Here is a 12093-nt window from a genome sequence, read left to right on the forward strand (position 1 = left end):
GTCTGCATTCCTTCTTCAAGTCTGTGCTTCGATATCACCTTCCCAGATGTCTCCCTGAGTAAAACTCGTCCCCTCTCCTGTATTAGTTTTCTCTACAGTCTTTGTCTTTTACTTGTTTATTGAGAACATGAGGCGTAGGGACTGGGTCATGGTGGCAGCTATATGCCAGAACTTAGAATGGTGTTCAGCACTCAGTCCACACTTAGACGTTGTGTTGAGTGCATGAATGTCAGTTGAACGAGTGAACATCTGTTGAAAGAATGAATGACTGTGAGTAAATATAGCAGCCGCCATTGTGGGGAGCTTAGTATCAGGGTGACTGGGATGCTAAACCTCCCATTTCATAGTATGTGAACTTGACCACGTACTCCAGTTCTAGATCTATTTCCTCACGTGGGACATGGAGTAGCAAGATTACCTAATGCATAGGGGGTCCAGTGAGTATAAAGTACTTAAAATAGTGCCTGAGACATGGTAAGTACCCAGTGAATGTTAGCTGTCACCATGGATTGGTTTTCAGTTTACTGAGGCTACAAATAAGTTCTAGGTGCCATCCTAAGCACTTTGCGTAAATCATCTGATTCTTACAGGAGACTTAGAAGGTAGACATTGTTACATCCATTTTACAGGGGTGGAAACCAAGGCTCAGGGAGGGTAGGAAACCCGCCCACAGTTGTTCAGTTAGCATGTGGCTGAACTGTCCAAGCAGGAATAGTATTGGAGGTGGATTCAGGAGAACAGCGTGTGTCCTGCCCACAGACCTAGAAGCTAAAGTAAGACTCAGAACAGGCCAGAGCTGGGCCACATGGAGGAAACCCGGCTCAACATCTAGAATTTACTCCTTCATTTATGCAACAAATTTGAATGGGGCACCTGCCTGTACCAGCAACTGGCTTAGTGCCTGGGGCTACAGTGACAAGATAAAAATCTCTGCACGCATGGAGCTTATAATCCGGTAGGGGCACGTGCCAACATAAACACAAATAAATATGTAAGCTAAACTCCCGTGTTGTGGGGGCTGCAAAGAAAATAGAAAGGGTGATAAGATTGTGGGGGATGGGGTCTGCAGCTGGGGGAGTAGTCACATCAGATAGTGTCAGAGGTGGCATTTCAGTCACTTCAGTGCGATAAGACGAATGGATCGAGGGGCACCCATGACACGGGTCGTGAGTCAGGAAGCTGCCCGCCACACCCAAGAGATGGCGGGAAGCCTCGTGAGCACAAAGGCACGGGTATCGGACCGTGTGGCCAAGGCCATGTCATGCAAGGTTGTTCAGGCCCTGGCGAGCGGTTTGTCCCAAGCGCAGTGGGAAGGTTTTAGGTAAGGGGAAGTGTGTCAGTGTTTGCTTTGCAAGGATCACTCTGGCTGTTCTGTGGACCCTGAATCCTACAGGAGGGCAAGAGTGGAAACGGGAGCCACCTAAGCCATCCTGCGTCCGTCTGAGTGTGAGATGGTGGTGGCCTGCCCCTCTGCCGGACTGTGGACCAGAAACGGAAAGAAGCGCTCTGCTCAGGGATATACTCTGGAAGCAGCGTAGGCGGGACTCAGTGATGCAGGCAGGAAGGAAAATAGGAGATGTCATTATTATTCCCCTATTTTTGGTCTAAGCCCCTAGGAAGGTGGAGGTTTTATTTACTCAGATGGGGAAGACTGTGGAAAGAGGGGTTTGGATGCATTTGTGGGGGGCGGTTAGCAGTGGGGATGCATGAGTTCTATTTTTTTTAATGTTTATTTGTTTTGGGGAGAGAGACAGAATGCAAGTGGGGGAGGGGCAGAGAGAGAGGGAGACACAGAATCTGAAGCAGCCTCCAGGCTCTGGGCTGTCAGCACAGAGCCCGACGCAGGGCTCGAACCTATGAACTGTGAGATCATGACCTGAGCCGAAGTCAGACGCTGAACTGACTGAGCCACCCAGGTACCCCAAGAGTTTATTTTATTTTATTTTATTTTATTTCATTTCATTTCATTTCATTTCATTTCATTTCATTTCATTTCATTTTAAAGTTTATGTATTTATTTTGAGAGAGAGAGAATGTGCACACATGCACCAGGGAGTGAGGAAGGGCAGAGAGAGAGAGGGATGAGAGAATCCCAAGCAGATTCCCCACAGCGCAGAGCCTGATGTGGGGCTGGAATTCACAACCCTGAGATCATGACCTGAGCCGAAATCAAGGGTCAGCTGCTCAACCAACTAAGCCACGCAGGTGCCCCAAGTGTTCTATTTTATTTTTTTAATTTTTTTTTAAATTTTTTTTTTCAACGTTTATTTATTTTTGGGACAGAGAGAGACAGAGCATGATGGGCGAGGGGCAGAGAGAGAGGGAGACACAGACTCGGAAACAGGCTCCAGGCTCTGAGCCATCAGCCCAGAGCCCGACGCGGGGCTCGAACTCACGGACCGCGAGATCGTGACCTGGCTGAAGTCGGACGCTTAACTGACTGTGCCACCCAGGCGCCCCAAAAGTTCTATTTTAAAGATACATGGCTTCAGATGCCTGCAGGACATGCAAGTGAAAATGTCTAGGAGGCAGTGTGGCGTGTAAGTCTGGATTGAGATGAGTCCAGGCCAGAGATACAGTTGGAATTATCATCAACTAAGGTCACAGCTGGGTGAAGTCACCCAAGGAGGGAGTGGAGAGAGAGGACAGACCAGGCTTGACACTGAGAAGGAGAGGCTGGTAGGCAGAAAACAGGAGAGGGCGTGATCCCAGATGTCCCGGAGAAGACTGTGTTTCCAGAAAGAGCCCGTGGCTGTCCGTATTGCATGCTGCTGGGAGGCTGTACCTGGGGGGTGGGGTGGGGGTGGGGGTGGGGGTGCAGAACTGTCAGTGGTGTTTGTCTCCCCGGAGACAAAGGCAGTCTCCCGGAGTGGTGGCAATGATCCAATCAGAGAGGGACAAGGACAGAAGGGAAGGCAAACAGACGGTAGTCTTCAGGGAGTTTCACTCTAAAGGGGAAGTGGAGATAAGGGGCAGTGGCTGCAGAGGGCTGAAGGTCAAGGGAGACCATAGTCTGCTGTGTTCGCATGGAAATGATGGAGTAGTTAAGGGATGGATTCTTCCAGGTGGCAGACAGCCAGGGTGCAGGAGACTGATGCCTCTCAGCCCCCCAGGGTGGCTTTAGCCAAATGCAGGTGGGCTGGTGAACTTGGTGCGGTGGGGGGGGGGGGGGGGGGGGGGGGGGGGGGGGGGAGTGAGGTGGTCCCCACCTGTGACACCTCCACCTCTTCCTCTGTGAATTGCCCAGCTCATGAATGCTGCCAGCTACAGGTGTGAAAGATCAAGTGAATGACGTGAGATGATTTATGTAAAAGCCATGCTCTTTCTAGATTCTTCTAAAGGTCTCTTGTGGAGTCTGTGTCGAGGATTGGGATTCTCTAGGGGTGGACCCAAGAGTCTCTCTTCTTATGTGATGTCGTTGAATCTGATGAGCAGCTATAGCCTTGAGAACCACTGAGTAATGCCAGTATTAGTGCCATGAATATCCATTAGCATCAAGGGTCCAGTTTAACTGGAGTAGGAGCCCAGGGGTCGGGTCCTGCTTCCTGGTCGAGCCCTTTATTTCTCCCTGTCTACGGGTCATGGAACATGCTGTCTTGTCCAACATCCAAGAACCCCCTGAGTCTGGCCAGCCTCAGCATTCCTGTCCCGCTTCCCCTCTCTCGACAACCTCTTCACATCCTTGACTTACACTGGACTCTACACCCACAAGATTTGGGCCGTGAGGTCTCAAGGAGTAGAACTGGGGTCAGAGATGGACCTACAGGGAGAATGTTTTGACTTGTTGGGAGAAATCACTTGTCACACACAAGCCACTACCACACCTGGGATGGAAGGCAGAGACAGCATTGCCAGGGCCCCCAAGCCAGGCCCGCTCCGCGGAAAGGGGCAGGTTGCTGGCACCACAGGGAGAAGGCTGGGGCCAGGGAGCAGATGCACCTGCCAAAGTGGGAGTGGGACCATAGGGAGATGCCCAGCCTCTCCTCTTCCCCACAGAAGACAACATCAGACCTCTCACTGGCCAGTCCTGCCAGGGAGCTGGGAAGGAAGGGAGCCTGGGAAATGTAGTTCTAGTTCCCTTTGCAACAACAGAACAGAGAAAGGGTCCCGGGGTAGCCAGGCAAATGACACACAGTTCCCACTTATACACTCTGAGACCCGATATCTTTACTTCTAATTGATTTCTGTGTGACAGTTTATTCTTCTGTGCCCCTAACTAGGTTTTAAAGCCCCTAAGGGTGAGGATGGGGATTGACTTACTCCCTGTGGCAAACCCTGTGTCTTACGCTCACTACGTGTTTGCTGAACAGACACGCCAGTGAAAGCCCTCGCCCCCGTGAGGGCACAGGTCTTTTCACCACTGCCCTGCTTCCTTCCTAAGTCAGACCCTCAGAGGACTGAGGGAAGGGCCGTGAGCACTGCGCACACACGGGCCACCAGAGTATTCTCATTGTGCTCTGAAGCCTCGCTGATAACAAAATTAGTGCCCTTGGGTTCGTCTTCTTGAATCCTGAGACTGCGACCTTCTGTATCACAATAAGGGAGGTCAGGGGCGCCTGAGTGGCTCAGACGGTTAAGCGTCGGACTTCAGCTCAGGTCATGATCTCGCGGTTTGTGGGCTCGAACCCCATGTCGAGTTCTATGCTGACATCGCAGAGGCTGGAGCCTGCTTCAGATTCTGTGTCTCTGTCTCTCTGCCCCTTCCCTACTTGTGCTCTGTCTCTCTTTCTCTCTCAAAAGTAAATAAACCTTAAAAAAAAAAAAAAAAGAATGAGGGAGGTCAGCCTAGATTGGAATTTCTGTTTTAAGTCTTGGGTAAATCATAATTTTCCCCTCATGGCATCCACTTAAATTAACTTTTTGACAGTGAGATTGTATTTATGTTTTGAATAAATAATACATTCATATGGCATAGCTTTTAAAAGGACCAAACGAATGTAAAGTAGAAGGCTTCCATTGTATTTCTCTCCCCCAGCCAATCAGAACCCCTTCCTGGGGGCAGCCTGTGATACCAGTTTTTTTGTGTATCTTTTCCAAGGTTTGTGTCTGTTTTTGCATGCCTGTGCATGTGCACGCGTGCGCGCACACACACACACACACACACACATTCCTTTATCACACAAATTGTTGCATAGTCTATGCAAAGTTCTGTACCTTGTTCTTTACACTTGACAATATATCTTGGAGATCTTCCTGTATTGGAATATAGAAAGCTACTTCTGTTTTAATGTCTATGTAATGTACCATTACATAGATGTGTCATAATTTGTTTAAATAAGGGAGACCTGGGCTTTTTCAGTTCCCGTTATAGAAGATGTTGAACCAGTCTTTGTGCCATCATGAAAGTGTGATTAGCTTTGGGATTCTCCAAGAAGATGTAGGCAGGAGGAAAAAGTTTAATGGAAAGTTTGAGATAAATAAGAAATAGTGGAAAGAGCCCCGGCCTGGAGTTTAAGGCCTCTAACTCACAAAAGTAATAACAAAGTCCCCTTACAAGTCTCTAGCTTCTTCCAATTTACAAAACAATTTAATATTTGTTAACTCATTGATTTGTTAGGGAAAAAATATCGTGTGAGAAGCTATGATGTTTTTTTCCAGCTCTTAACTCACTAGTTGTATGGCCTAAATTTCTAATTTGTATATCCTGGTTAACTTATCTATAGAATAAGGATAATGAAGTATCTACCTCATAGGGTCATTTTGAGCAGGACATGAGCTACTCCTGTAAAGTGCTTAGAACAGGGTTTATCATAGAGCAAGAATTTAGCAAGTGTGAGCTATTATCATTCTGTAAATGAGTAAAGGAAAACACAGAGCAATAAATAAAGTACAGTCACCTAGCTCATAAAAGATACAACTGGTGCAGGGACCCAGGTCTCCAGGCCCCAAACAAGTCATGATTCTCAACCATGAGGTCTTAGAGACATGTTACCAGAACAGTGACAGCAGTCCCGGCACAGAGCAGCTATAGGAATAATTGCCATAGGAATTTGACTGACCTTGTTCAAGAGAAATTAGTTCAACCTCACACTTAGGGCTGTAATTTATCAAATCGAAGATGTCATCATGTATAAGAAGCATTGTTACACGAAATGCAGAGAAGGAAGGATGGAAGGAAGGAAGAGAGAGGGATAGGGAGAAAGAAAGGAAGGAAAGGGAGGGAGGGAGGGAGGAAGGAAGGAAGGGGGAGAAAGAGAAAGGGAAAGGCTGCTAATTAAAGCTATAGGACACTGTGCTGGTTTTCAGACTGTGGTCTCTCAGCTCCAGACTTACCCTCGATGCTCTGCCCTGTGATGCAGGGGCTGGGACCTGCATGTCTCATCTGCCCTTTGATAAGAGGCACACAAGAGCCACACTAGAGGAGGAGGGGCAAGGGGCTTGGTCCTGTTTGGCTGAATTTCCTGCCAGTCCCAGCAGTGAGTCTAGTTCCCAGCCTTTGTCTACACTGCAGAACACTGTGCCCCTCAGAAGAACAGCCCCAACGGGCCAGTGCCCACCCTTGAAGATAAGCCAGGTCTTGAGGGCCCTTCTTCCAAGCCCCCAAAGTGTCAGCACCACATGGGCAGCACCCCGTCTTCAGAGATCCCCCTTTTGACATCTGAGTTCCCCAATACCTGCTTAACCAACTCCCTATGTTAAATTCTCTCTGCTAAAATCACTAGAGTGGTTTCCATTTTCATGCTTGAACTCTGACTCAAGGATTATAAGGCACATCTTGACTTTAGAAATGTTAAGTGAAGGTCTTAGAGTTGATGAAATACAGTATTGCATCAGGGAATTCATGAAATGTGACACTGCCTTTGAAGGTGACCTAATTAGCCTTAGTGGTGAACCCAGGAGGGGGAAGTGCCTTGCTCAGGGTCATACAACCAAAGGTGGCAGTAGGGATCAGTGGGATTCTGGGCCCTGTTCCTGACCCTTAGGTCAATGTTCTTTCCACTGTGCCTGAATCTCACTCTGCTGACCCTTCTGAAGGGCGTGACCCCTGCTCCTGGGATGGATAGGTCAACATCCTCACGGTGGGCCTCCTCATCAAACCACTCCTTTTTTTCCAGGAAGCACACTCTGCTGGTCAACAATGGGTTTGCGATATCTGCTGCACTGCTCATGGCCTGTTCTCTCCAGGCAGGAGCCTTTGAAATGCTCATCGTGGGACGCTTCATCATGGGCGTGGATGGAGGTAAGCCTTAACCGTTACTGCAAGAGGCAGTAATGCGTGCCTCGGGGGTGCTTCGAAATGTGAGTGGTGTTTGGAGCTGTCACAGGACTGGGCTCCTACTAGTGTTGAGTTGCCAGGGACCAAAGATGCAGAAAGTCTGCATGAAGGGGACAGTCCCATGAGATGAACCACTCATGAGGCTCTAGCAGGCTAATTGAGAAACACTGCCTGGTAGAAACCCGAGTCAACTCCAAAGACCTGGATGGTTTTCAGTACGTCATGCCTTTTGCTTTGTCATCTTCACTGTAAAATTCATATTCTGAGATTGTCTGTGGTTTCCAGGGGAGTTTTAATGAGGGTTGTGTTTCCTGTCCGGACTCTGACTTATTCATTCCTTCATGTATTCACTGAGTATTTGTGGAGCCCCTGCTGTGCCTGGCATTCTTCTCCATGCCGGGGGCACAGTGGTGAGTGAAATGCCCCAGTCCCTACCCGTGCAGCTTACATTCTAGTGGGTGGACAGACACATAATTAGATACATAAGGTAGGTAGTGGCAAGCCCTAGGAGAGAAATGAAGCAGGGCAGGAGGAGAGTGGGGACTATTTTAGGTAGGGCAGTCAGGGAGGACTGCTCAGAGGAGGAAACACATGAGCAAAGACCAGCATGAACCAAGAGTGAGGACCAAGTAAATGTCGGGGGAATGGGGTTCGTGGCCAAGAGAACAGTGCACTGGCCCTGTGGTGAAGTCGTGCTTGGAGAGTGAGGAGGCCAGCACGGCTGGAGCTTGGTGAGTGGGAGGAGAGTTGTAGATGAGGTTGAAGGGGCCGCTCAGATCACGTAGGGCATTGTAGGATTTGTGCCGAGGGTGATGTGACATGAGCTGGTTGTTTTTTCCGTAAGATTCCTCCTGCTTCTGTATAGAGAAGAGTGGAATCGGGGAGCCAGTTGTCCAAGGGGAATAGCTGTGGTGGGGTGAGATGGCGGCCGCGAGGCTGCGAGGTGCAGCCGGCTGCTGGCTGTGGGCTGTGAGAACAGGGGCCTCCAAATATATTATATTAGTAAAACCAGCTGACCGGCCAACCGACCAACCAACCTTGCTTTCTTTCTAAATACTGTGAGTGTGGAAGGTAATACTTTCAGGCATTTGTGGGAAGCTTGCAAGCTTTTGGATTAGAAATCTCTGCCTTTGCTCTGAGGTCTGCTGCTTACCGATCACTGACTTCTGACAAGGTGCTTAATGGCCTTGGTTTCACCATTTGTAAAACGGAAATAACACCTGCTTTGAAGGGCTGTCACAAGGCTGACAGGACGCCATATACACATATAAAATCTGCCAAACTTGTGAGCTCATTAAAGGCTCATTCCCTTCCTTGCTGATTCTTGCAGGCTGCAGGCCCCAGGCTTTGGGAGTGAGCTCAACAACAAACGTGCCTCAGGCAGAGGTGAGCAGGAGAGTGAGGGCCTGAGGAAGGTCAGGGGGCGAGACTTCCCACCCCTCCCCTGCGCTGCTGGTGGGAAATACTCAGGATCAGTAATAACCCAGACTCAGGGTGAAATTACTCCTCTGTCTTGGTATTCAGGTAGAAAGAGATGGCTCTAGAAAATGTTCATTGGTAAGAATAATGCCTGGCTTTACGTGGTGTCTCACAGTTAACCAGTGATGGTTAACTGGGTTGTTGTGCTCTGATCTAATGCTGAAGGACTGTTACGTTGTTGTCATTTTACCTGGAGGACACTGAGGCTCAGACACATGTGACTGTAGCATGGTTAAGGCTGAGGGCTATGGGTTTGCACTGTCTGGGTTCTCCCACTCACCTAGCTTATTTCATAGCTTTGAATCACTTAGATTTTGCTACCAAAAATAAAATATAAAAAACTGAAACATAAGGGCTTAAAGCAGTAATTTTTTTAAATGTTAATTTTTGAGAGAGCGACAGAGCATGAGTGGGGGAGGGGGAGAGAGAGAGAGAGAGAGACAGAGAGAGAGAGACAGAATCCAAAGCAGGCTCCAGGCTCCGAGCTGTCAGCACAGAGCCTGACGTGGAGCTCGAACTCACGAACCATGAGATCATGACCTGAGCCAAAGTTGGACGCTTAACCCACTGAGCCACCCAGGAGCCCCAGCAGTAATGGTTTTGGCTGACTTTGTAAGTCTTAGGGCTGGTGGGGCAGTTCTGATCTGGGCCAGCTCTGCGGCTCTCCTCTGGGCTCTCTCGAGCGCTGTGGGGCGACTTCAGATGGCCTCACTCGCCTGTTTGGTTGTCGGCAGCTGAGTTGGGGCCGCAGGGGCCAGCTCGTCTCTGCTCCACAGGGTCTCTTCGCAGAGGATCCTCAGAGTTCCAGAGAGTGGCAACCGGGCAGGACCCGCCATGCAAGCGCTTGTCAGGTCACTGCTTGTGGCACGTCTGTCGGGGTCCCCTTGGCCAGGCCGAGTCTCATGACCAGGCGCACAGTCCGTGTCAGAGGGACCTAAGCCCCCGAGGACGCAGACTCAAGGACTGTGAAGAGCAGCCTTCTGCTCGCTGTCTTAGCCTCTGAGTCTTCATCGCGAGGCCCCGCTGGTGGGCGCGTGAAAACGAACCGAGAGGCTGCGTGTGTGGCGCTTCGTACGTTCCAGGCATCTTGTGCCTTCGCCCAGCGCTGAGAATGGTGACGGCATCGTTGCCCTTAATGCTGCCATTGTTTTTATTCTCAGTGAATAAGGTGTAGATCCCAGATTTGGACCGAGATGTCTGGTTTCACAGGCCCCGCCTGCTGATGAGAAAGGCCAGGTGAGGTGCAGCATGAGGGACCTTCCCCCGCGGAGGGCGTCTCTGGCAGGTTTAGATTTTATCCATCACCCTCTCCCAGTTGTCTTCCTCTGCAGCTATTCTGGGGGAGGCCACACTTACTACACATAGCTAGCTGCTCTCTGAATTTCCTTAACTAAGAAAAAGCCGGATTTGAAGAGCGATGCCATTTTTACAAGGCCATGTATTCAAGACACGTGTCTGTTAGACCCCTTTTCTGAGGAGCTTTTCAAAAAGAAGCAGAAGACAAAAAGTAAGAACAAGGAGGGGAGAAAAAATCAGACCCTCTGACTTCTGGAGAATAGCCTGTTGGAGCTGGCCCACGATGTGGAAGCTTCAGGTCATTTATGCTCACCAAGCCCTCTCAAAGCAGAGACGGGGACCTGCTTTTGAGCAGGCATTTGAGGTGAGGCAGTTGGTCAGGAAGAAAGGGAAATTGCTGGGCAGGAGATGAGTGGACTGTCTGGCTTGTAATACATAATTTAAAGCCGAGTGATGAGCCTAGAGGCTTTGCAGAGGCTGTGCTGCTCAAGCCGGGTTTGCGGGCAGTATTTGGAACCACAGCAGAAACCCACGATGCCTTCCTGAAGTGTCCTTTCTCTAAAAAGCTTGGCCAATAAACAAACAAACAAACAAACACATTTTTACATTGAAAATGTTTTGTGTTTGTGGACGATTGTGTTGGACAGGTTCCTGCCAAGCCCTCCCAGTGCTGCCCACACTCCTAGGGATGCAAGCCTGTGTCCATGCATTAGGAGCTCTCTGATGCGCCCCCCTGCTGCATTAGGGGCTCTCTGGTGGACAAATATGAACAGTAGCATTTAGAGAAGCATATGACATGGAAAGAATATAAAATCAGGGTCAAGGAAGTGACTTTAAGTTCTGGTTCTACCATTGACTTGCCAGCTGACCTTGGGACCATCATTTCACCTCTCTGGACCCCAGTAATGTCATCTAGAAAATAAGGAGGAGTGAACTCTGGTGGCTGAGGTTTCTACCAACTCTACAAAAAAATCTGCTTTGGCTCCTTTTGTACTCACCTTAGACCTACTATCTTGAATAGTCTCTTGAAACTTCTGGACCTCGCATGCCACATGGAGCTATATCGTTTACTCATTAAACAACATCAGACAATAGGAGATTGTGAAGTAAGAGCATATGTTACGATTTGAGTCAAATTTTAACATGACAGAGAGCATGTGAGGTGTTCTGAAGGATGGATTCTGGTCCCAGCCCTGCTACCTACCATCTGGGTGATCTCAGACAGACTTCTCTATCCCTCTATCCCTTTCCTCACATGTACAGTACAGATAACAGCATAGCTACCTGACGATGTTCAGGTACCATACAGGGGTGTGTGTGTGTGTCTGTGTGTGTTTCTATGTGTGTGCATGTCTGTGTGTGTGTGCCTGTGTGAAGAGAAGAAGACAGAAAAATTAAAATACACAACTAAAATAGCATATAAATCAGGAAGGCAGTACATGAAATTGGAGTGTATTAAATTCTTTGCATTGTCTGGGAAATACTAAATGTACTACTTTATATTAGATTTCACTAAGACACAGATTCATGAAATGACCTCTAGAGCAATAATTTAAAGAAGAGAAAATAACATAACAATCAAATGACTTAAAAATACTTAATCCTAAAGAAGGCAAGAGAGGAGAGAAAACCAAATATAGGAGAGTGCCATATAGAACAGCAAATGGTAAGATGTTATATTTAAACACAAGAATAACACTAAATAGACTCAGTACTCCAATTAAAAGATAAAAATGGTGGGCGCCTAGGTGGCTCAGTCGGTTGAGCATCCGACTTCGGCTCAGGTCATGATCTCGCAGTCTGTGAGTTCAAGCCCGGTGTCAGGCTCTGTACTGACAGCTCGGAGCCTGGAACCTGCTTCCAATTCAGTGTCTGCCCCTCTCGCTCTGCCCCTCCCCTGCTCATGCTCTCTCTCTCTCTCTGCTCAAAAATAAATAAACATTAAAAAAAATTTTTTTTAAAAGATAAAAATGGTTACACTGGATAAATCAAATACCTGTGTATATGCTGTTTGTATCTTAGATGTAAAGACATAGGAAGATTGAAAATAAAATAATATAAAAAGCAATCCCAGGCAAACCCAAGCCCGTAAATATGGTTTG

The 12093-nt window shown here is 48.3% G+C and overlaps 1 protein-coding gene across 4 annotated transcripts in view; it reads left to right on the top strand.

Annotated features, from left to right (window-relative positions):
- The window catches only part of SLC2A9 (solute carrier family 2 member 9), a 258417-nt gene that overhangs the window by 76946 nt on the left and 169378 nt on the right, over window positions 1-12093 (top strand). For all 4 annotated transcript variants that reach the window (XM_040487873.1, XM_040487869.1, XM_040487879.1 and 1 more), the window contains one exon: window positions 7056-7180. In XM_040487873.1, coding sequence (XP_040343807.1) covers window positions 7056-7180 — 125 coding nt within the window. The remainder of the gene's footprint in view (window positions 1-7055; window positions 7181-12093) is intronic.

The sequence above is a fragment of the Herpailurus yagouaroundi genome, unplaced genomic scaffold (assembly GCF_014898765.1).
Source record: "Herpailurus yagouaroundi ecotype Mexico unplaced genomic scaffold, PumYag 28, whole genome shotgun sequence".
Lineage (NCBI taxonomy): Eukaryota > Metazoa > Chordata > Mammalia > Carnivora > Felidae > Herpailurus > Herpailurus yagouaroundi.